The 25,860-nt window shown below is 47.2% G+C and overlaps 1 protein-coding gene across 1 annotated transcript; it reads left to right on the top strand.

Annotated features, from left to right (window-relative positions):
* Positions 1–3,581: 3,581 nt before the first annotated feature.
* On the top strand, positions 3,582–8,856 carry gjd2b (gap junction protein delta 2b). Its single transcript, XM_086190572.1, has 2 exons — positions 3,582–3,904; positions 5,885–8,856. Exons 1-2 carry the CDS (start codon positions 3,834–3,836, stop codon positions 6,726–6,728), a joined length of 915 nt encoding a protein of 304 aa, XP_086046698.1. The 5' UTR covers positions 3,582–3,833; the 3' UTR covers positions 6,729–8,856.
* The last annotated feature ends 17,004 nt before the right edge of the window (positions 8,857–25,860 follow it).

Below are 25,860 nucleotides of genomic sequence, written 5' to 3'. Positions count from 1 at the left end.
AGGCAGGTATCCTGCAGCTGGCCTTCGATGGAACAGCTGCTGTAGCCTTAAAAACCAATGTCTCACACCGAGCACGTGGAAAAGGTTTGAAAAGAGTCGCCCACTGCAGTGCTTTGTTGGGCCGCGTTCCCTGTGGCGTCGCTTCACTCATTTTATGAAACCTCACAACATTTACAGCCACAGTTGCATTAACGTCATGGTGTTTAGTGATGGTTTTCCAAACTCCTTGGAATGTCGAGGCTTCAGGCGTCTTGGATTACTTAGGACGAGCAGTTTTATGGTTTTAGTATGTGTTCAGGCAGGGGGCAGATTCTGTGAGAGCCTCTGATAGATAATTAGCATCAAATACAAAAGATGTTCTCCTCTGTTTGTCATTCTTTTCATTTATCAAAAGAATTTCTCGTAAAAGGAAAGTCTGAAGGTCTTTAAAGAAGAGCAGAAATGCCACAGGTTAAAAACATGGCCTACTACTTACGCTGAGAAAGAAAGTACCATCGATTTGTAACTTTACATGACTTCAGTACTCAGTACTGCAGTGCTCCTGTAAGAACACAACCCCTGTGACAGCTGGCAGCATCAGGGTCCCCGCAGCAACCAGGGGTTCTTAGCTGTGTGCTGTCTTCGTTCTGCTGCTGCTGTCGGAGGGGTTTTTATCCGCTGAGAGGGACAGTCCACTTTGAATCGTCGTTTCACGCTGTCCATCTGTGTGAAACTGTGTCCTAACTAGTGTATGTACTTCCAGAGTTGTGGCCAAAAAAATGGCTTGTTTCACTTTTATTTTGTTTTTTATATCTCTATGTAAAGGTGGAAAAAAAAACCCAGTATTAATCTGTTAGCCTCAGGGCTAAGATTTGTATTCACCTCAACACCACCTGACATTCATCCCCTCACCTTCCTACATCCTCTGCATGTCTGTGTAAGAGCTTTACATCTCCCAGTCACCAGATTTCAGCCGGACCAGTGTGGGAGTCGTTCTTCACCACCCACTATTAGAGTGTTATTTTGATTATTTTCTTGACGGATTCCTCCTGAAATCATGAACCTGTTTTCTCTGCTCAACACCTGCTGCCTCCTCTGCTCAGCCTCCTGCCAGTCAGCCGGCAGCCGGCCAGCGATTGCTCGGCTCTTCCCTCCGTGAACTCCTGAGCGAGTCCCGGTCCCGACCAGCTCTCTGACATGTTAGTTCAACCACATTTCAGTGAGGTTCTTACCTCTGACAGATGTAATCAATATATCACTTCTCAAGTCTCCAGGTAGCAGGCTTGTGGCCAATAAGGATACAGACGTTATGTAATCAGGATGAAAATGCCTGGATTGTGATAATAACGTCCAAAACTAATCAGATTACAGTTGCAAGTTAAACAAAGCATCTTTTCAGATTAACACTAAAACAAACAGAGAATACCGCTGATTCACATCGTATCTCATGAGGCTGCAATCCATCCTGGAAGCAGCCGCGCCCTGTAGAACAGGTGCATTACAGGTGCATGTGTTGAAGGACGTGTGTGAGCTGTGTAACGTGAGGTTACTGGCTGTCGCTGCAGAGTTTTGAGGTAACACAGCACAAAGATGGATGCCTCTTACCAGCTACGAGCCAGTGTCAAAGCTGAGGTCTCACAGGTCTCACGAGGAGCGAAGGTCCAACCCTCTGTACAAAGGCAAACGCTGGGAGTCTCACACAGGCCAAAGAAGAGGCACAGGAGGAAGGTGCAGACTAAACACACACCTGGAGGGAAGACGATGACACAGGTGAATCACACTGGGATGGCCTGGACAGGAACTTGACAGGAAGTGGATGTGAGAAGACACGAGAGGTAAGTGTGCAGAATATAACAGGACAACTGAGCGTTTCTAGTCCTACTTTGTGTCTGCGCTGTTGTCCTGAATTCAGAGTTCACTTTTCCACCACAGCTTTCACAGAAGGATGAAATGAACGGAGATGGAATCATTCACAGGAGCAGCCTCACGTGTGCATGATGAGTTCATATGAGACTGGAGCTCCGCAGTGCTCGGTGTTTGTCCACATCCTGCCAGCCACAATGTGGCTCAGCATGGAGGACTGAGAGGGTGCGGGACCCGCCATCGCTCCCTGAAACCGGCTCCCAGTCCTGCTGGCTGTCTTTCTTGTGTCTGATAAGGGAGGTAAAAGCCTTTAGGCTTTTTCTCCACCAGGTTCATTTACACGTCTCGTGACTATCATTTGGAGGAATGTGCAGCAGAATATTAACTCCTATGCTAAAAGGTGCTTTACTCTTTTAATATTCTATTAATTCATCTTGGCATAGCCCTCCTAAATCAGCCACTGTGAGCTCTGTGACAGACCAATGAAACATGGTTGTCCTCTTAAGATCTATATTTGGAAACAGCAGTTAAAGAGATTACTGGAGTAGCCAAGTTTACCCAGTACACCTCAGTCTGCTGTGTGAGGCCAGGGACAAAGTCTCCCTCTCCCTCCTGCTTTGTGTCTGTTTAGCAGGCAAGGAGCCGTGACCGCGAGGGCCGTCGTCAGGGAAGCAGCGCTTTGATTCCTGGTTCCTTCTTATGTTTAAACTGTGAAGACAAGCTGGCAGGAATCCCTAAATAATCCCAGAAATTCACCGTTGTGAAACTCATTTTGTATTTTTAAAATGCGCTGCAACTTGTTCTGTCCGTCACCAGTGAATGAGTGAGAGTCTGATGCCGTAGGTTTGATTCATTTTGCTCCATGGTGTTTTAGTGAAGGGCTTCATGCTGTTGGGAGGAAAAGGACAACGAGGGCTCGGCGTCTTACAGCGGAAGAAGAAGGGAGGAGAACCAGTGATGTAAAAAAAAAAACTCAGAAAAAGACTTTTATTATTGTTCCATGTATTTATACACATATTATTATATATGATCATATTTGGCTGATTATGAGTCATCAAGCAGGAGGACAGGCATGTTCATGCTAATCATTGAACTCAGATCGTCTGATGGAGGGATGGATGTAGGGAGGGAGGGGTGGATGGGTGATAGTGGGAGGGATGGATGGAGGGAGGGATGATGTATAGGGATGTATGTATGAATGGAGGGATGGATGATAGAGGGAGAGATGGATGATAGAGGGAGGGATGGATGATAGAGGGAGGGATGTATGTATGGATGGAGGGATGGATGATAGAGGGAGGGATGGATGTATAGATGGATGGATGGAGGGAGGGGTGGATGTATAGATGGATGGATGGATGGAGGGATGGATGATAGAGGGAGGGATGGATGTATGGATGGAGGGATGGATGATAGAGGGAGGGATGGATGATAGAGGGATGGATGATAGAGGGAGGGATGGATGATAGAGGGAGGGATGGATGTATAGATGGATGGATGGATGTATAGATGGATGATGGAGGGAGGGGTGGATGGAGGGATGGATGTATGGAGGGAGGGAGGGGTGGATATGCTACTATTGACAGGCGTGTTCCTGGCCTCCCCAACACACCAACCAGTGTGTGTGTGTGTGTGTGTGTGTGTGTGTGTGTGTGTGTGTGTGTGTGTGTGTGTGTGACGCAAAGAAGTCTACTTAAAGTGGAATTAACGCTGAGCGGCTCAGTCTGCTTCTTCCACGCGGCGCTCGGCCACACGCGTCCCGCCCTCCGCGCGCACCCTCATTCCGGCGGGAGCCTGCGGGAGGTCTCACCAGGCGTCAGCGCCCGGAGAGCGGACACGACTGGAGAACTCCCTCCCCCAACTCGTACCTGCAAGTTTGCTGGGTGAGGCTGCACTCGGCGGACTCCTAGCCGGGGAGCAGCAGCACCGTCCGCGGACTTCTCTGGTTTCCCCGTGATTTGCGCCTGCGGTGGTGCCTCCGATGAGCAGCCATGGGGGAGTGGACCATCCTGGAGCGGCTCTTGGAGGCGGCTGTCCAGCAGCACTCGACTATGATCGGAAGGTAGGAGTTTAGGGAGAGGAAAGTAGCCCGAACCAAACTTCAGCACTGAAACCAAAGACTAAAAAAATCACCTTAAAAACAAGAAAACCGCGCTTGAGTTGAACTGTTAGACACTGAGCCGCGAGTCCGTCCGAGCGGGACAAGTTCGGTCGTGGTTCCTCTTCATCGGGTCTCTTCCAGGATGGAGTTGAGGGCGTTTCCCTTAACTTGCGGTGAGAACAATCTCCCGTAGAGGCGGGAGGGCCAGCGGCGCTTCAGCACCGGACAGCTCCCGGAGCTGCGGATCCCACCGGGCTGCCGGTGGCACAGGGACGATTCAACCCAAGTCTCCGGGTCCCCTAAGTTATTTGTTATGGATTCGAGTTTGCATTTGCATGCTGTGAATATTCCCACGGTCAGGTTCATAATTACAGCAGATGAACGGAGGAGCCATGAGGAGGGTTCACCATCTGATAGAGTTGCTCTGGAAGTGGCTCATGACTGACCTCAGAGCAGCAGCAGGAGAAGATGCATCATAGACCTTTTACAGATGGAAAAACTGGTAACTGATCCCAGTTACACTGCTCTGGTGGCCACTACGAGTCAGAATTATTAAAGTTTGCAGCTGCAGCACCGTCTGCCAGCTGGTTTGTAGACTAGAAGCATATAAATGGAGGCCATTTAAACCTGCTTCATACATTTGAACATTTACGTCACAGTGGAAAACAACTGGTGCAGACTTGACGACTGAACTTCTCATGGTTGGCGATGGTTCGTCAATCAACTCAGGGTTTAAAACCACCGAGAACTGAGAGCAATTTAAAGTTAAAGACTCAATAAATGTGACTGGAACATGAACCTCATCAGGGCTTCCATCGTTTATTTAATTAACCGTTTGCTAGCAATGTCATTTAAGTGCAAGTTAGTTCAGGCTGCACTCTACCACGTCAGCATAGCAGTACGAAGAGCACTGTTACGGACATGTAAATGTCTTTCAGGTCTTGACTAATCTATTTTATTTAACACAGAAAACAGTAAAACAACAACAACTACCCATCATGTTGTAATTGAAGTACAGGTGACTTTTGGCGGATGGCTTAAACCTCTTTAGCCTGAAACATCTGGATGGCGTGATGAGCCTCACTAATCGCAGGAGTTCATACAACAAAATGCTGTTTCATGAGTTTTAATGTTTAATTGGTGGATCTTCTTCCCTTCGGCTCAGTTTTTAATCCCACAATCTCAAAAAAATGTGTTAATCCACAGCAGTGCTCTCACTCGGGTTTGCCTGTACTAGCACTGTCGTCATAGCAGCGCGGGTTCTCTTGGTACCACGCTAGCATGGCTATGCTGCTGCCGCTGCTGCATGGCTGGTCACGTCTGGGGAGAGGGATGGAGATAGATGTTCGTCAGCAGTATCTTCATGCACATTCATGTATTTAGATAACGAGCAATTTAGATATTCATCACAAGAGCGGAGCATAGTTTGGCGTCTAGCTCCTCCCCTTGACGTCAGGGAGTGAGGAGCAACACATCTTTTGTCCATATAAGGAGCTAGCTTACATTTCTATCCAAATCAATGACTGATGGAAAACTGAGCGTAAGACACAACACGTTACCGTGTCTCTGTAAATTTGTTATCAAGATACTTTTTAAAACCTGCTAAAATAAAATTGGAAAAATGCTGGTTTTTGACATGTTGGTTAGGAAACCTGCGCAGTGGGTTAACGTTGACAAAGGGACTCAAGCAGCGATCTCCTGCTCCACATTCACGTTTGTTGGTTCTGTACACCGGCCCCACACGAGTCCTGATGTCCTCTACGTTCAGATTTCACGACAGCTGCTTATGTAAAATGTTGGATCATCAACAAAGCAAATTTGTGGTTTTCTGCAGCGTTCAATTCAGTTCTGTTCTGTTCTGTTCTGTTCCGTTCCGTTCAGTTCCGTTTCATTCTGCTGTGCTGTAAATGTGAACCTATCTATTGCTGTTGTTTCCCCCAGGATCCTGCTGACTGTGGTGGTGATATTCCGGATTCTGATCGTGGCGATCGTTGGAGAGACCGTGTACAATGATGAGCAGTCCATGTTCGTGTGCAACACCTTACAACCCGGCTGCAACCAGGCCTGCTATGACAAAGCTTTCCCCATCTCCCACATCAGGTACTGGGTGTTCCAGATCATCATGGTCTGTTGCCCCAGCCTCTGCTTTATCACCTACTCAGTCCACCAGTCCGCCAAGCAGAGGGAGCGGCGCTACTCCACCGTTTACCTCTCCCTGGACAAGGACCAGGAGTCCGTGAAGAGAGACGACAGTAAGAAAATCAAGAACACTATTGTGAACGGAATGCTGCAGAACACGGAAAACTCCAACAAGGAGGCAGAGCCTGACTGCCTGGAGGTCAAGGACATCCCTCACTCAGCTCTGCGAACTACAAAGTCAAAAATGAGAAGGCAGGAGGGCATATCCAGGTTCTACATCATCCAGGTGGTGTTCCGAAATGCACTTGAGATAGGGTTTCTGGTGGGTCAATATTTCTTGTATGGGTTCAATGTCCCTGCGGTGTACGAGTGTGATCGGTACCCTTGCATAAAAGATGTAGAGTGTTACGTCTCCAGGCCAACGGAGAAGACCGTGTTTCTGGTCTTCATGTTTGCAGTCAGTGGCATTTGCGTGGTGCTGAACTTAGCGGAGCTGAACCATCTGGGCTGGAGGAAGATCAAGGCTGCTGTGAGAGGGGTGCAGGCCAGAAGGAAGTCCGTTTATGAGATCCGGAACAAAGACTTGCCCAGGATGAGCATGCCCAACTTTGGGCGCACTCAGTCCAGTGACTCTGCGTATGTGTAACTGTCTGTCATACCAAACTGAAGAGGCTGCAGGACAGCTGAGCACAGCATTATACAACATTTATTCATATTATGTGTTGAAACCAAGCAAGTAAACCATCTTTAGAAAACCCCTCCAATTAATCAAACTGCATCAGAAACAGCTCCAGTTGTATTCCACTTGGAAGGATGCTTCCTCTTCTTCAAGCTGTCTGAACTGTACCAGAGACCGAAGAAAGTCTGGAGACGACTTTGAGTCAGGACTCTTCTGAGAGGTGGACAGCTGATCCTGTCAAACTGGTGTCCTTGAGTGGGCTCACGTGGACAATCCAGAGGCGGATCGACCTCTCAATCGTTGGTCACATTAACCATGAGAAGCCTCCGAGGAGGATATGCGGTGCTTTTCAAACTGGTTCTGTAAACTATGGGGTCAAACTGAAGTGGACACCTGGACATCCTCCCAACATTCGATGACTCAACGCTGCATCAAACAGCCTCCCTGTTTTGGTGTCTGCTCCTCCAGTCCACTGTTGGCGTTCAAGTTGATCCCACATGTGTTCTGGAGTTGGGGTCAGTGCTTGTGTGCGGCCCAGTCTCACTTCCAGTCCAGCCAAATTCTGACATGGGTCAGAGGCTCTGAGAGACAGGAGAAGATGCATGGAGACCCCTGAAGCCCAGCTGTGTCTACGCTAACAGAAGTGGCACCTCAGGCTCTTGGAGACTCTCGGGACTGTAGTTTGAGTCTCGTTCTCACTGCCAGCATCACATTTGCTCCAGCCTGTCAACATTTTTGACTCATCTAAGACAACACCAGATTTGGCAAGGATGAGACTGTTTACTCCACATTTCCAGCAGTATTATACATTATTACTGTTACCATGACAATGAAAGTCACATGGCATTAAGAAAGCTGGAGCCGGCCCTATTTAGACAGATGGCGCTATGTGTGCGCCGTGAGTTCGGGGCGTATTCACCCTGGGTTTGGTATTTAGGGAGAACATAATCAGAGCGCAAACCACGGCACAAAGAAGACCCCACGAGACATCTGATTCTTCATAGGTGTGGCTCAGGTGTGACGTCAGTCAAACCTATCAGGGTACCTCGTGTTACTCCCTTGAGCCCTTAAATAATACTTCACACCAACGCCAAGGCAAAAGACTGGCCTCTTCTTGGTCTATGCTGAAAACATTTTCTGGTGCTCTGAAATAGGAATGCATCACGGTAGCGCCAGGCCAACCTCATTAACATACTGAAGCACTCGCCGGTGCTGGTGGAGCGCAGGTTCACGTGCTTGTGAACGGGCGAGGGTGCTTGGTGGGGAAAAACATCACTTGCACCAGCTTGAAACTAGCACTGACACTGGCTTAACCTAGCGCCGGCCTGCGCCACGCATAAACTAAGGCCCTGTGTTTCTTTATGTCTGAACCCAACTAGACCGTCGCCAGATCAGGTGACATCTCATGGGTGCGTTCACATCATTTTGGCCAAATTGTGAATTTCTAGTAATTTCCTGATGTCAGAGAGGACAGTCCATATTCTGGCGCTCCCGAGACAACATGCCTGTCACTCTGTTCAGTTAACATTCGAGTGGTTAAAACAGGTGAAAAAGAGGTTATTTAGACCTTCAAATACACGACACAGTCTTGTGATTCTCTCGTCTCACGTTTGTAGAGCGATCTCACTGTTTTGGATGCCTGAGCTTGCACCACAGACCTTAACCTTATGATCACGTCTTCGCTTCAGCTGAAGCGCGTTGGCGCCTGGAAACCTGTCGCGGTTTATTTTTCTGTCTGTTTTCAGTTTCACCAAAGCGCCCATTTCTTTTCTTTTCTTTCTGTTTGTTTGGTCTTTCGTGAAGTTTATTGTTCTGGTTGTTATTAAGTGCCATACATTACACAGGTAATGTAGCGTCTTTTTCATCTACTGAGGAACTGTAAGGGAGGCTTGTGTTACTTTGCACCCGCTTGATTCGATCTGAGTCAGAAATTCAAATCTTAATTGTGAAACAGGAGTTCGGAAACTCTGTATAACTGGGTAACATAATACACTGTTGAATAAATGTAACGTGCATAATCAATAGGAGCCATAAGAACAAAGTTCAGTGTGGTGTGTGATGTTGAGATGTTTCAATAAAGGTGCCTAGAAGGTCATCAGTGCCTCCTTTCTTGTTGGACGGCGTCCATATAAAGAGATGAAAAATTAAGACACTCTGTACAGGCGGGGAAAGCTGGAGGTCAATAAGGTAAAGATATCTTATTTCTAGGCATTTATCTTGCTGTCTTATTGTCAAACAGTCCAAACCAACAAGTTAGCTCTTCTCTCAGTGCTTTCTGACGACCAGGGACGGTACTCCAAACCTACAGGATCCTTCCAGAGCCGAGGCAAACGCAGTTCAGATTTAATGTTTAGTTCTGTCAGGTCCATTCATGTCAAGAAACACAAGAGATAATAATGAGCTTGATTTGTTTATTATGGAACAAATTGGCGGTATGGCTCTGTTCAGAGGAGTCCCCTGATGATTTTTCATGAGCACCATGAAACAGGGGACCAGCAGCGTGAGGGAAGGTTCTTTCAGTTTAAGACTGGAAGAGCAAACATACCCCCGAGAACAGAGCAGCACATGACATGGAACGAACTATGCCATGTATACACGACAAGGTGGAGCTGGAGAGGTGGAGGGTAGCAAGTTGCGAGCAGGAGCAACTGTACAGCAAATAGCAGCACAGCAGCAGATAGCAGATAGCAGCAGATAGCAGCAGGTAGCAGCAGATAGCAGCAGATAGCGGCAGCAGCAGATAGCAGCAGCAGCAGCAGGCTGCAGCAGATAGCAGCAGGTAGCGGCAGCAGCAGCAGGCTGCAGCAGATAGCAGCAGGTAGCGGCAGCAGCAGCAGGCTGCAGTAGATAGTAGCAGATAGCAGCAGCAGCAGCGGATAGCAGCGGATAGCAGCAGCAGATAGCAAATAACAGCAGATAGCAGCGATAGCAGCGATGACAGCGGGCATAGCAGCATAGCCAGAGCTAGCAGGACGGGAGTTGAGGCCGGGTGACATTTAAGTTGAGAGGGGCCAATCAGAAGCAAGGATTTGCTCAGCTGATGCGGGGCAGCTGTAGATCAGCTGATTGGTCAGTTTGATTGATAGACGGGAAGCCAATGGCGCTTGACTACCATGGCCTGACAGAACTAACGCTAACGCTAACGCTCGATTAATTTCCCTAAAAGATGTCTTTATGCTTTCTTTTCCTTTTTTGGTTTTTATAAATTAATTAAAAACTGTATTTGCCTGCAAATCAGTGTGTGCACAGTGCTTCAGTATTTCTGTTTCTGGCATTAAGATGGTGATTGCGGGATTCAGTAAAGTAAACTGGAGCGTTAGCCGTAGAAACGTAAACCAGCGCGACTAAACAATGGTCTGGTTTAGCTGACGACAGGCAGTATTTATCCATTTTGTGTTTTCTCTTCTCACGCCCATATGGTTACTGAGGATGGGCAATGCTCACACTGGACACTTTACTGGATATCCAGTACAGAAGTACAAGGTTGGCTGTGAGATGAGGTTGAGCCAGCTCCCCCAGAACGGAGTCCCCTCCCTCCGTAAACAACCATACTAGTGCTGTCGGGCCCGATGTGACCTTCACGTAGTCCAAACACAGCTAGGCATCAGAACAACGCTGGCGTCCTACATGTTCTAACAAGAAATTTATAATTATAAAAGAATTTAAAGAAGGTGCCACAGGTTCGCTCCCAGACCCTGGTCAAGGCCCGGGGGTCAGATCAGCTCTGAACCGTACAGAGGAAGTACAGGGATGAGGCCTAGGAAAGTTCAGTCAGAGGACACCAGATGCAATTCCTCATCAGTCACTGGCTCAGAAAAAGAATATGGACCTGCTAACAGCTTCACCTGTGTTTTCAGGTCACTGCTGGCTTCATATTCTAATGTTGCGTCTTTTCAAAACTGAGTATCCTTGTTTGCAGCGAATGCTGCTTGCTGCTGATGCCCTGCTAACTGGCTAGCTGGCTTTTTAAGCATCCTCATCTGTAGTTGATGTGGCTCTGATTTCCTCTCGAGGACATTCAGGAGGTTCAATAGCCCAAACAAGAAGAGATAACTGCATTCTCCACGTTACATTTTTCAAGAAGAACATGAGCTGTGTGTGTTTTCCTGGGAATCAAGCCGCACGCTTCAAATATGAATACTAATTTCCCAGAGTCTGAGCAGGGTAATGAGAGGTTGGTTATTAATTAATGTCACAGATGAATAAGCATGCAGAACTACGCAGACAGAGATTCCTTTTTAGACCTGGCCTGGGTTATCTAATAACCTCCTAATGACAACAAACACGTGGAGAGGGCTACACTGATAACAATAGTACCGCTAAATATAGCTTGGTCCTGAGCACACACCACCAGTCTTTTCATTTCCCATCCCTCTGTTTATCTCCTGTATGCGGAGTACTGACAGAGAAGTTTTGGCGACAGCTTGCAGTGATCCACTGAGGCGAGCCTTATGATGTCAGCGCTTTGTTCTCACCACTCTTTAACTCGGAGACATTTGAATATGTAGCCAGAAACAGGTGATGTAACTGAGCACCTCTGTTCCATTCTGTTTCAGTAGATCCCTCATATGACATGTTTCTAATACCGTACCTTCTAGGTTCTTGTATGGCTGAGATGCCACAGACGGCATCAACACAACCAGTGGCGAGGTGACTTGTTGCAGTTATGTACCCCTGGATCTTTAGCATGTTTGCAGCGAATGTGAAGATGCGCGACCTGTCACGCGTGTGCCACGCATGGTTCTTTCCTTTCTCAGTGTACCACAACTGCACAGTTAAGACCAGCAGCTCGTTGCTTCTTCACACAGCGACGCTGGTTTCAGTCCCAACTGCTTACTTGGCTTTACCGTAGTTTCCTTCTCAACATGCCACTCATGCAGCAGTGAAGAGGAAGCTGAGAGGCGGTGGTGGAGCCTAGCTAGACCAGCTGGCCTGCCACTGCCTCCTGCTTCATCTGCAGTGGTACATGAGCCTGAGTTATGCTAACAACTCTCTTTTTTTCTCTTCCCTCTGTGCTTTGTCACAGTTGCTGGAGATGACATGGCTTCACCTGCTGGGGATGGCCTGTTGTGTCTGGCTTCTGTCCCCTCAATTAGACTGCTTAGTCCATGGATTCTGAGCCCACTGGTTCCGGCCAGGGCCAACACAGCCATTCCTCTTCTGTTGGCTTAGAGCTGGCTGTGGCAAGCTCATCCTGAGGTGAGAGGGTGAAGGATCCCAAGCATGATTCATCTTGCTGCTTGATCCGAGGGGTGAACGTGGAGCACGACACAAACTCGTATGTCCTTGGTGATGAGAATGCGGAGGATGACAAAGCTGCACAGCCCTCCCCTGCTGCTCATGAGGTCAACCTGCACCTTCTGGGTGGGTGACAGAACCCTTGGGGAAGGTAGAAACTCACAGAGTTCTATTAGAAATGGTTGGAGGTACAACCGTCTGAGGGGTTCTGCTATGGGCCCAAGCTGGAGATCCCTCATGTTCCATTTAACACTTTAGTGTCTGTGATTTTTTTTTGTCTTCTTACTCACTGAATTGTACTCAAATATGTCTGTTGCATTTTCATTTCATGTACTTTTCCACTATTCTGACATCAGTTTCTGCTCTCCTCAGCGTTGCTCGTCTGTTCTAGCCAGTATTTTCGCGCCGCACTGTTCTGTGCTGTGTTTCTCTTTATTTTGTGCCTTCCTGCTCCATTCTGTTCTTTACACTGATGGGCCACGTCCGCTTTTATCTCAAACACCATCAAATTAAAAAATTCCGGTGTTTTTCCATTTGTTTCTTGGCCTGTGTGTGTCTTCTTGTGTGTTTGTGCCTGTGTGTCCTCCAGCGTGTTCTCTCTGGAGAATATACAAAGCAGTCAGAGCCACTCAGAGCTTCCTCAGACACTCAGCGTCTCATCATAAATATTTATCCTGCCTGTGCACACTTATGATCAATGGCTGGACCTGTCAGGCTTCGAGTGGTGACGACCGCCTTAGATGGTTTTGAAAGAAGCTGTTGACCCACTTCAGGTTCCAGTTGAAATCATCAAGCTGCGCTGAAACGGAGGAATTGACTCTGAGTGTGACGCTGAACTGCTGCAACAGCACATGTGCGAGTCTGTAAAGGGCTTTGGTCTGTGGAGCGCAGCTGTGCCATACGACAACACTCAAAATAGAAGTGAGTAAAATGATAAACGGAGGCCTCTGCTGCGTTATGAAGGAGAAAGTATCACTTGCTGTACATTCCTGTAAATGTAATGCCTTAAGAAAAGAGACACGTTTATAACTGGATAAAGCCTTGTGGATTATTATCATTCTAAACAGGACATTAATTGAAATGCTTTTCTTAGAACTTTACTTATACGATGCCCTCTGAAAAAAAGACCTGTATTTTAGGAAAGTTAATTTATATAAATGTAAGAAATAAAAACCTCCTCGAATCCTTCTCCCCCTGTTAGTGTCTGTTCCTTGAAGTAAGTATCCTGTGAGTAAGTAGAAGATGTGGTGCCATTGCTTTGCTTTTAACCAGGAGAGTTGGGGTCAATCATGTAGCAGCGAATCACAACAAATGTTACCTTGTGACGCTTTAAAAAAAACAGAGCAGGTTTAGTTTGAAGACTCCCAGCACTCCCCCGTAAGACCGAGCTCAGTGGCGCTAAACACTGTGTGACACACAGAAAAGTCAAGCAGACCTGAGTTCTAAGGGTACTTTTTCACCTTAGCACCTGCAGAGGCACATTATTACTAGCATGGTAGCAAGATGGGTAAAATAATTGCATATATATGAGGGCAGCAGTAGGGGCAACCACAGTGACTTCATCAGGGTTAAAGTCTGACTCTCTGGCTGACGCCTCAGGGGCCGGTAGCTCGGGCGACTATGATGTCCGGTCTGAGAGTGCACAGTGGAGTCTACGGGGATTCGTCTGAATCCTCTAAAAGATGCAGGATTTAATTTTGAAGACTTGCGCAATTAAAAATGCCATGTTAGAAAAAAAGAGAAAAAAAATGCATATTTTGTTCCTCCGAGCCCACAGGCACGTGACTGACAGGGCAAACTGTATCAGAAAGATATGCCCTGCAAAATTAACACACTGAAATATGGCAAAGTCCAGGTGAATCTCCATGAGACACCCCCTCACCGGGTGGACCGCATCCTGTTGCAGTCTTGAATCCAGCCATTCATGTAAAGCCATTGCTTATTTGCTTGTGCACCAGTGTGCACACCTGCTGAGAAAGCATTCACAGCACAGGACTTTCCTTTTTTAAAACCGGTGGGACTGACGATGGTTACTCACGTCATTCACTGCCGTTTCCTGGCGATGGGTGCGCTGGGGGAATCAGACATGGCAAACACGACTCCAGCTCCAGGAAGAAGGAAGAGAAAGTTAAGATGAGATTGTCACGATCCCTGTCTTGTGTTTCCTGTTTTACTTTGTAGTCATGTCCTGTCTTCCTGACCTCCCTCCTGTGATTACCTCATGTGTCTCACCTGGCTGATTGCACCACCTGTGTCTCGTTTTCCCTCGTGTATTTAACCTCTGTGTCCCCTTGTCCTTGTCGGGTCAATAGCTGGGTTTACATGGAGCCTAATATTCCAATTAGAATGGAATGTCATTTGGTTTCACAGGGGTAGAATATTCCTTTTCCCAAACCGATCAGATGTAAAATCTTATCTTGTAAACGGTGAAACGGAATGCTGTCAGGCTGTGTTCTTCCATGCTCTGTCTTGATGTAAATGCGCAGTCACGTTTCCTCACTTGAAAAAATGGCGGCTTCCAAGCAGCAGTGCGCGCAGAACTGGTCTGTGACGGAGAGTTTATTTTTAATAGAAACCCTTAAAGATCTGAACATTATCGCACACTTAGACGGTAGGAAAACGAGAAATTCTGATCTGTTCAAGAAAGTCCACGTCAAGCTCAACGAAAACGGGCAGCACCGGCCAACATATAAAAACAAAAAGGCCCCCTTCTGTACGCCGTCTCCTCTTCCGTGCTTCCAGTAGAAGCGCCTTCGTATCAAGCTTTTGCTTGAATAAATGTGTCAACACAATCGGAACGACTGTGCTGATCACACGATGGACCTCCATCATTGATCGGTCACGTGATGTTTACATCGCTCTGCATGTGACACAGCCGTAAATCAACGGTTCCGATTAAATGAAGTGGCACATGTAAACACCAGATCGGAAGAGATCACGTCACATGTAAACAGTAGACCCGAGCTCTTCAATCTGAATGAAGGAAAAGTCTGCATGTAAACGTGGCTATGTTTCAGCACGTAGTTGCTGCATTGCACCATTGCTGTCTTGGTGCCACGTGTCGTGTCGTGTTGTTGCCACAGTCTCAAGTCTCCAGTCTCCAGTCTCAAGCCTCCAGGTTCCCCCGGTCTCAAGCCTCCGGGTTCCCCCGGCCTCAAGCCTCCAGGTTCCCCCGGTCTCAAGCCTCCAGGTTCCCCCGGTCTCAAGCCTCCAGGCTCCCCCGGCCTCAAGCCTCCAGTCTCTTTGATAAACCTTTTTGTGCACCCTCCTTCCCTCGTCTGCATTTGGGTCTACATCCCCTCATCCCTCACCTCCGCCTCCCATGACAGAGCTGATGCAAACATAGTCCTGCATGATGCCCAACAAATTCAACTGCAAACTAAGAACAGAACAAGTTCATTCAACCTTTGAGGTTCAAAGAATGCTAACTTTTTATGCTGACAGGTGGATAACAAGCAGATGGCTGGCTGGCTAATGTTAAATCAACCCCATCTCTAACTGAGCGGTGAAGTGATTGAAGCTGCAAACAGAAGAAGGCAGTATGACTGACTTGAGACCATCCTGTTTCCTCTTGAAGCTCGAGCTTTAAGATTTGCGAGGTACCTTGCAAAACTTGGTTCCACTGCGGTTAATGAGAGACTCCAGCCATGTTTTATCACCTACACATTAAAATCACTTTAATAAACGAGGAATAATCAAGCGTCTTCATATTCCCTTTTTATTACAGGATGGTCTTTTTGAATCACATTAGAAATCATCACAAGGTCAGAGGCTGCTTGGCAGCATTGCACTAATTACACTTCATTTTCATTTGGCAGATATATGAAGAGCCATCAAAGAGAACATAGACGTTCCCACAGCAGCTCTTGCGTTCTCCGCTCCCAGTCTGGCTCCACACCAGTACACTGAGTGACACTCCGCTCTCCTCAGAGAGCAGATTAAGACCCACAAGCGACACGATGGCAGTGCCTGCAGCTTCACACATCCCATTGTTTGTAGATGCTGGACGGGAGCGGAAAGCAGTGGCAGAATTATTGATTCATGTGGGTTGCCAGGGAGCTCAGGAGCATTTATCTCTGGAGGAGGCAAAACTGGCAGCCGTTTGGTGGTCTGGCAACTTTTCAAAAATTTTACACTCCACAAAAAAACTAAATGACAAACTGAAGAATGAGGGATAAATACCATGTAGTCGCCCTAAGTTCACACGTGGTGACTTTAAGGGACGATTTCTCTGTCATAACCAAGAAAAATTCTGCAACATAACTGCCCGAGTCTTAAATTTGTACCAGTAAACACATGAGGTGTAACAAGCTCAACTTGATAGCCTTTTAACAGACAGAGATCATGCCAGTAGCATGGTATAAACATACTTTTGATTAGGTTTTGGAAAGTACAGAATGAGGTAAAGGATCAGAAATGGTCGGGGGTCTGGTTTGATTGCAAATGGGTGAATGGGGGTCACAGGGACGATCCTGAAACCTGGGCTAGAGACTCAGGCTGGGGGTCATAGCACAGAGCATTAGCGTCAGTGAACAAGTTACGCACAGTGATGACTCAGGAAATCAAACCCTCGGTTACCTCAGTCCACCTCCCATCAACACGTCATCCAGGTGGCCAACTTCTAGAAACGAGGTCGACTCTCTTCCGTACCAGAGGAGAGCGCGTGCACCCTCCAGGCTCAAAAGCAGCCTTTGAAACTCATTTTAGCATCGGTAGGAAGTGCTGTCAAAGCAAAGGCTGCGTTTTGCTGCTGAAGACTTTCTGATGTATTTTTGAATCCTGAGGAATTACTGTCATTCACGCTGTGTGCATCACCTCAAAGACACAAGGGTTTGCTCAGTGCTCCAAGCAGTGCGCAACCCTCCGTTGACATGGATGAAGTGCTGTGTTAGTGGGGATTTAGGAGAGTGACCCAAAAGTGTGGCTGGAGTAGCATTCCACACACATCTGCACAGGAACCAGAACAAGCCCACACATGGTACTCTCTCTCTTCATCGTACACATTCATCTGAAGCCTCTTAGCAATGTCTGCACACAGCAACCCTTAATTCTGCCCTCACTCTGACAGGGTATTAATATACTATATTATATATATACTATAGTATGCATTACATAGTAATATGACCCAGATGTGCTCCACAATTTGTGGAATGTACGATACTCATAAATGCTAATGACACTGCAGGATGTGCACGTTCAAGCAATCGATCTATAAACTATAGAACAACTTTTCTAAGGTCACCAGCACCACACTGGCATAGGGAGACACGCTGCAACCATAGCCGGTAGTAAAGGAGGGGCTTCACCTCACAGTAACTGTGCTCAGGTCAGTTTAGGACAAATTGTCTTTTGGCTCCTGTCTGGATGGAAAAGTAGCGAACCCCGTGTCAGGCTCTGGTTGGCATGTCACATGGCGAGAGTGAGAGTGAGGCTTGAACCAACCCCTGCTCCAACATGCAGAGTCAAAGTCTTGGAGGGTTCACCAACACACCAACTAACATAAACATTGTTTTGAGCATTTAAGCAAGTCAACCTGCAAATGAGCACAACGCTGCAGACCATTCAGACCAGCACGGTCAGAGCGGGGGGGGCGGGGGACCGACGGACACAGCACTCCAACACACTGGAGATGTAGGCAGTGGATTCAGTCACAGGTAAGCTAACCGGTCCAACCGCAGACACATGCTCGCCATGCTGATGTCGCTAACCTCACCTGGAGTTGACCTTTATGTAACCTCACCTGGAGCTGACCTTTATATCACCGTCCCTCACCTGGAGCTGACCTTCATATCACCGTCCCTCACCTGGAGCTGACCTTTATATGACCTTCCCTCACCTGGAGCTGACCTTCATATGACCTTCCCTCACCTGGAGCTGACCTTTATATGACCGTCCCTCACCTGGAGCTGACCTTTATATGACCTTCCCTTACCTGGAGCTGACCTTCATATCACCGTCCCTCACCTGGAGCTGACCTTCATATGACCTTCCCTTACCTGGAGCTGACCTTCATATGACCTTCCCTTACCTGGAGCTGACCTTTATATGACCGTCCCTCACGTGGAGCTGACCTTCATATGACCTTCCCTCACCTGGAGCTGACCTTTATATCACCTTCCCTCACCTGGAGCTGACCTTCATATCACCGTCCCTCACCTGGAGCTGACCTTCATATCACCGTCCCTCACCTGGAGCTGACCTTCATATCACCGTCCCTCACCTGGAGCTGACCTTCATATGACCTTCCCTCACCTGGAGCTGACCTTCATATCACCGTCCCTCACCTGGAGCTGACCTTCATATGACCTTCCCTTACCTGGAGCTGACCTTTATATGACCATCCCTCACCTGGAGCTGACCTTCATATGACCTTCCCTCACCTGGAGCTGACCTTTATATCACCTTCCCTCACCTGGAGCTGACCTTCATATCACCGTCCCTCACCTGGAGCTGACCTTCATATGACCTTCCCTCACCTGGAGCTGACCTTCATATCACTGTCCCTCACCTGGAGCTGACCTTCATATCACCGTCCCTCACCTGGAGCTGACCTTCATATCACCGTCCCTCACCTGGAGCTGACCTTCATATGACCTTCCCTCACCAGGAGCTGACCTTCATATCACCGTCCCTCACCTGGAGCTGACCTTCATATGACCTTCCCTCACCTGGAGCTGACCTTCATATCACCGTCCCTCACCTGGAGCTGACCTTTATATGACCTTCCCTCACCAGGAGCTGACCTTCATATGACCTTCCCTCACCTGGAGCTGACCTTTATATGACCTTCCCTCACCTGGAGCTGACCTTTACATCACCGTCCCTCACCTGGAGCCTACTTCACACCTGCACTGGTGTCTTCCCTCCTGCTGGACTGATTACAGTGATGGGTGATAGCTGCCCCTCACACTTACAGCGATTACAGCTCATTATTGTGGTCGTAAGTTCACAAAGCCTTGAAATCAAAAGAGGAGTCGTTGAAATTGATCAAGAAATGAAGTGGTGACAAAAACTGCCCCGCTGACATGATGAAGGGGGTTTGTGTGAGCGGTGATGTTGGACGTGGGCTCAGGTTGGATCCTGTCCACCAGACCTTCACACAGCAGCACAGGGACGGTTCATGTTGCTGCTGATCAAAGAGCTTCGCACCAGAAGCAGCAGGCTTCTCAGAGGGCCATTCAGGGATCTTAATCCTGATTGGGCAACACACTAAGAAGATTAGTGCGCTCCATCACATCACTAGATATAGTAGCCAGCCAGGTACTCCACTAATCCTGTCACCCACACAGTGACTATCCGAACCACACGTCATGCTGGGTTAACCGTTTATGTGTATGTATGTGTGTGTGTGTGTGTGTATGTGTAAGAGGAAACAATAGACAGAACTGGGTTGCAGGTCACTTCTGCATTGCTGATTTGTTTAAGCCCAACGGTGACATCGCACCTGTGTTCTGCCACGGACAACGAAAACCCTCAAACGACAACTTAATCCTTAATTGCTCCAGAATCCTATGATGACATTGTTGAATGAGCCATGACAATTAAGAATGCCATTTTAAATCCAATTTAATTAGAAGGTGGGTTTTTTTCTTCTTTTTAACCAGGCACATTTCAGAGGGACAAAAACCCACATTTGTCACAAGAATGAAAGGAAACTGAGCTCCCCCTCATGCATGCCCAAAGGAAAACTGTATCTTGTCTTTATGAAGGCATCAGACTTAGGTTGTTTAAGCAGTATTGATACTACAGCCCTGGTTGGGGGCTGTGGATGCAGAGAGCTGTGCATTATTGCCTCTCCTGGGTGAACTCAGCCTCCAGCCTCAACCCTGGTATACAGCGTCACGCGTCTTAAACTGCATTTACATCAGATCCAGATTTGAAGTAGTGCAGGCTGGATGATGACGACAGCCTGCAGAGGGCGTGTGTGTGTGTGTGTGTGGGGTGCTCAGGATGCACTGTGCTGCCCATTACAGGCATTTCCCCTGAGCAGCCCCCCCCCCAAAAAGTTCCCTTCAGTTATGCCAATCAATCCCTTTCAAGGCTTCTGGCTGTCACTGACCATAAAAATCCCTGACTCATGTCAGTCATAACCATTCAACATTCACATCCACCACAATCTCAAAAAAAGAAAAAAGAAAAAGAACCCCCCCCCCCCCAAACCCACATTCATCTCTACATAGGACTTCTAAAACCTCCTCCCATTAAAACTCTCTTCTTCGGAGTGCTGCTCCTTCATCTGCACCTGGTCTCACTCTTGTGGTGACAGCTGTTCTGGCTTTTCTTCCATTGGAAAGAAATTTTTGTCTCATTTTGTTGTTGTTGGTTTTTTTTTGAACGGTTGAAGATAAAAATCAAGCATCAAACTGAAAAGTCCGTGAAGAAGAGCTTCATTCCCAAGGGATCACTGAATTCCGGGGTCAGCGCACCGTGAAGACCTGATGAGAACGTTCAATCAGTGGGAGAACAGCCGGAGAACCACCAGCCGGGAGGGGATGTACTGTCACACTGGAACTCCCGGCAGTTCGTGGATGCTTTGATGGACACGTCCACACATCAGGACTAATTCACATTTCACTGTCCAAAATATTCATAAAAGAATTTGAAGCAGATTTGTAGAGCGACGCTCATCCTGTAAAACCCCAAACTATTGTTTTAAACCAGTCTGAGGCACATTGTGCATGTGTACGATGGGTAGTGAGAGCCTTTAAAGGGATATTTTAGATTTCTTCTTCTTCTTCCCCTGTCACTCAGTCATTTATAGGCATCACAGCATTCAGGGTCAGCCAAAAAAGATGTTCACCTAAACTTTATGGCAGGTAATTCAGCGACGCAGTGCATCACTCTCCAGCTCCGACTATGGCCATGCTGATGATGCTGCAGGGGGCCAGCGGCCCCTCATGCCTGTCATGGAAGGTTGAGTTTCGAGCTGAATGAGCCACATTCTTCCAAATCCTTTTGTGTCTGACAGAAACAACCAATATCCATCCATCGTTGTCTTCTGCTTATTCCTTACTAGTAAGGGTCGCAGGGGGGTGGAGCCTATCCCAGCATCTACGGGTGAGAGGCGGGGTTCACACTGGACAGGTCGCCAGTCCATTGCAGGGCCAACATACAGAGACGAACAACCATTCACACTCCCATTCATACCTACGGTCAATTTAGAGAATCAATCAGCCTCGTCCCCAAATTGCATGTCTTTGGATGGTGGGAGGAAGCTGGAGTACCAGAGAGAACCCACACAGGAACGGGGAGAAGTCCACACAGAAAGATCCCGCGCCCGAGCCGGGACTCGAACCCAGAACCTTCTTGCTGTGAGGCCACAGCGCTGACCACTGCACCACCGTGCAGCCAAACAACCAATATCTTTTTTTTTTAATTTTTGCAGATTTTCTAGTTTCTGAAATGTAGAAGATTTAAAAGCTTAATAGATTTTAAGGTGAAATACTGAATGAATTTACTTGTTTGTATATTTATGGCAGCACAGAGAGATGAAGGCAACATGAGAACATGTTTGCTGGATTGACTGAGGAGCCAGGTGGAAGTCATGATGGGTATCAGTCATACACCCTGAGCTGAGCACAGTGACCTGCGTCATGATAGAAGTTTTTACTTCCACACTGTTGATCATGTGACACAGCTTCTCGGTATTTCTGTTTGATTTGGTGAGCTCTTGAATCAAAGTACTTTAAGTGGAAAACGACTCGACAGAGACCACCAAAATATATGAGTAGTGGACTTCAGTCTTTCCTTGCGCTGATGGTACATTTAGAGTATACTGAGAACAATATTATTGGAAACAGTGTAATGAAGTCTTCAGACAATGAGAAGTGTTGAGTTTTTCATGGGAGGTAAAGCTGAGAATCATCTGCAAAATTCATGGGATGAGATGTCATGTTTCCTAATGCAGGGGCCCAGTGGCATCATGCACAGATAGAAGGGGAGTGGCACAAGAACCAAACCCTGAGGAACCCCACAGGTGACAGGGCCAGAGGACGTTGAAGCACTTCCCGTAGTAACAGAAAAACTATTTTTAAGGTATGATACAAACCACTGAAGGGCTGTTCTCGAGTCCCTGCCCAGGGATCTAGACAGCTGATGACCAACGTGTGTTTGACTGAAACGCCACTCTGAGGTTAAAAGTAAAAAAGCAGTGCAGTGCCCCTCATCTGCTGTCAGTCAAAGGTCATGTGGAGTTTAAAAGGAGCTCATTCAGTGCTGTGGTGCTCCCTAAAACCAGAATGCAATGAAGAAAAAAATTCAATTGTGACTTTAAAAGGGGTAAAATTGTTGGCTGACAACTTTTTTCCCCACTTTTCTTTATCTCCTTCCTTGATAAAAATTTTGAAATAGGTCCCATTTCATTGTAACAGGTGGAGGAGGACAGAGCAGTAATTGTCTAACCTGTAGACTACCGAGAGAACCCAGAGTGTGTAACACCTGGGGGCAATATGTCAGGATAAAAGGCCTCTGTGTGAATCAGGGCTGATAAGATCAATATCACAGGACGCCAAGGCTTCGCACTTTACTCAGCTGGTTGGCGTTCACATCATCGAAGGAGTGACTCAGATCATTTGGGTTTGAAGCGCGTCTGTGTGGGTGTTGTCTGTCTGGTCCATGCTTCAGTGCTGCAACCGGATTTTACACACAGAGCAAAACAAACAAGCAAACAAGGAGCAGGCAGTGTTTATATGTGTATGTGTTCTATCTCTGTTGGTCCAGCATTGTCCTCGTGTCAGCGTCACACCATGTGACATCACGAGTCACTCTGCTGACGCACCGGTTCGGAGGTCCCTTCTTGATGTGACAGATTGTCGAGCTGTGAAATATCTGCTGTGACATCCCAGGTTGCAATGTGCTGACACCTGGAAGTGCTCGCCACACCATCATTTCCCAGGATGCTCCAGCCCAGCAGTGGGACTGTCATGCATACATCAGGAACAGAGAAGAGCTCATTTTGGGCAACAGGGCATCCTCACGCACCCCCATCCAGGCTAACCAGCAGAGTCCAGCCAGGCCACTGAGGTGTCAGTCACCTGGAGTGGGTCAGCTGACTGCAGGGCTCCTTCCCCAGTTTCTTCAGGCACCGTCAGTCTGGCCCACAAAGAGAGGCCTCCTGGGGCCCAGATGATAGTGAGATTAGTGGGTCAAGAGGCAAAGTTTGGGTTTCACCCTGCCTTTGACCCATCTAACACATCTAAACATACATGTGGTCCCGTACTGAAACCGCATCAGTACTGGACACATTATCCACATAAATAATGAGCAGATGAATTTGCATTTATTCATAAATATATCTACAGTAGACTAAGTCTCTGATTTTCCAAAGGAAGTCTGGTCAAGGAGAATGGTGGTGTTACTCTTAGCCCGGGGTAAAAGCTACTCTTCCTGGGGTTCACCCAAAATATGTATTAGACCAATATATACATACATAATATACATATATAATAAAAAAGATTCTAAAAGAAACAACAATGTTAACAACAAAGTGATGAAAAAATTCATAATAATATTAATTGGGCCTCTCTATATAATTGCAATGAAACAACAGCACTTAAACTTTGATAAATAAAAGTGGCGTCTCAGTCTTAACCACTGGGAGACTAGCTACCGTTAGCAACCTCCCGTTAGCAACCACCTGTTAGCAACCTCTGAGTGATCGTCTGCACTCATACCCACATATCTACCTGTATATGCGTAACAGTGTTATAAGTGAGGACGAACATGTTAACCTACTTTTAAGCCCTCGGTTTTTGCCTGTGTTTTCTTCACTAAAGTTGCTCTGCCACCAAAACCCACGCTGGAGACCTCATGACCTCTGTGTGTGCCAGACCTGTTTGTGGGGGGAAAGTTCATCCTTGCCCTGGGAACATTCCCCCTGTCCTGTGAAATAGCGTGCAGAAGGAAGAGGACAGTATGCAGGAAGTTCTTTGCCGTATTACAGATGACTAACAATCTAAAAAAACTCTGTTTTGGTGGAATTTCCCTTTAACAGGCTTTGTCCTTGTTTCATCTGGCTCAATCCCTCAATGGAGAGACCATTAGGCATATTTGGGATTGGTGTTATTCAAAGCAGAGACTATGATTGTGTCTGGCCTCTTTAATCGTCCAACAGCCAGCAGCATGTGTGGATTATGGGATTAGCAGCTGCCTCTCAGTCTCATTGTTTTCCAGGTGAAGTAGGCCAGTGGTGGTTTGGGACAGCGGGAATAAAGCCGGCCGCATGCAGCCCAGAGTGCACCGACCACAGTGGAATAAAACAGAGCAGCGACACTCTTCTCTACAACCTGCAGGCTTTTCAGTAAAATTATTATCTTTACACAGTAAGACAAGAAAACTGTACAGACATCGTCCTTTTGACACCCAGGCATCATAAGAGGGGACAAAACAGTGGGTGACGTCTGAATCAAAAGGCTCTTCACATTTCCTGTGAATATGTTTTTGTTTCTAATCAGCAGCAAACAAAATGACAAATAGACTGGCAGACTGTGGTGACACGGTGGGGAACAGGAGCGATACGAGAAACTGCTCGGCAAATCATCACCCTAAAAAGATTTGCGAGGACGTGAGGATCGAAATCCAACCAGGAAAAAAGACCATAAAGGAAGCAAACTTATTTCCCAGTGGCAGCACCAGAGCTCAACAGATCTCAGGATCTAGCAGTGAATGTGAAACCAAAGACCCTCTGGCATGTCTGGAAAACAAAGCTGCTAGAAGGTCAGGAGACAAGCTGGAGACAAAGCATCAAATCCTTCATCATCCTCTGACTTTGTGTTGACAGCGTCCAGCTGGTGCCATCATTTTACTTTTAAAAAGGGACTTTTAGGCTTCTCTCTCCCCATTCTTCTTCCTTCGTCCTGGAATTGTCATTTGAGCATTTGTGATGTTCAGTATTAAATCATTGCTCAGGCTAAATCATATATATGACGCTTTCTTGCTAATATGGTCATGTTCGTTGTCATAAGCGCCTGCCGAACCATGGCCTTGTTACTGAGGTGTCATTGACATGTCTGCATCCCAAGGGGTTAACATATCTGTTTAGTCGTGTGTGATAGATATTTGTCCAAAAGTAAACTGTTTTGTGTTTATCTGACCATAAAGGCAGGGGAGAAAACAGACTTTCACCTTGTAAACGGGCCAGAGTAGCCGACTGAAGTCCAGGGAGGAGTCCGAGGGTTGGACATGTCTGTTTGACTGGACAAATAAACCATCTAATGTTCCGAAATGTACTGTCTCGGTCGAGGGAACAGCTTGGGACATTGAGACCCAATACAAGAATACAATAAAACAACGACACGACACAAGACAAAAGCTGGTATGGCTGGCTGGCAGTTCAAGTCATGTCAGATGAGATCGATGAGATCCCACCTGACCACATCTGGAGGTGGTTTGGCTTCACTGTCCGTACAGCGTGCTCACACCTGCACCAATGAAGTCATAATTCACTCTGGAGTGACGCGCGCGCGGATCGGGTCTATCTGATGCTTCGAGCACACAAGCAAGCAGAACTCATCCACCTACCACCGGTGCCTCCGGCAGTCTTCCACCGGACATGTGCATGCAGATCATTTCTCCCCATACGGCTCACATCTCAACACCATGTGTTAACTTCTTGTTAGAATAGTCCTCCCACTCCCTCTTCCCCTTCTTTCTCACTTTATTATGTCTTTCTCCTGTTTCTATTCTCCGGTCTGCACTTTTTCCTGAACGTGTGCTGTGCTGTGCATTCAACTCAAAAATGTCCTGAACATTTATTTCTTCGAAAAAGTCACGAGCGCTGCGTTACATTAACTCTTCTCCTGGTGGCAGAGGGGAGTTGTGATGAGTGGTTTGTGGCCTTGTGCCTCTGGCTCGGCAGGTGAAG

The sequence above is a fragment of the Aulostomus chinensis genome, chromosome 20, assembly GCF_037954235.1.
Source record: "Aulostomus chinensis isolate RoL2024-O1b breed Wild chromosome 20, RoL_Achi_v1.0, whole genome shotgun sequence".
Lineage (NCBI taxonomy): Eukaryota > Metazoa > Chordata > Actinopteri > Syngnathiformes > Aulostomidae > Aulostomus > Aulostomus chinensis.
This window is presented reverse-complemented; position numbering and strand designations above follow the sequence as displayed.

Coding starts and splice junctions, on each gene's coding strand:
- gjd2b (XM_086190572.1), top strand. CDS start 3,834: ATGGGGGAGTGGACCATCCTGGAGCGGCTCTTGGAGGCGGCTGTCCAG. Junction 3,905..5,884: donor CACTCGACTATGATCGGAAG/GTAGGAGTTTAG, acceptor TGTTTCCCCCAG/GATCCTGCTGACTGTGGTGG.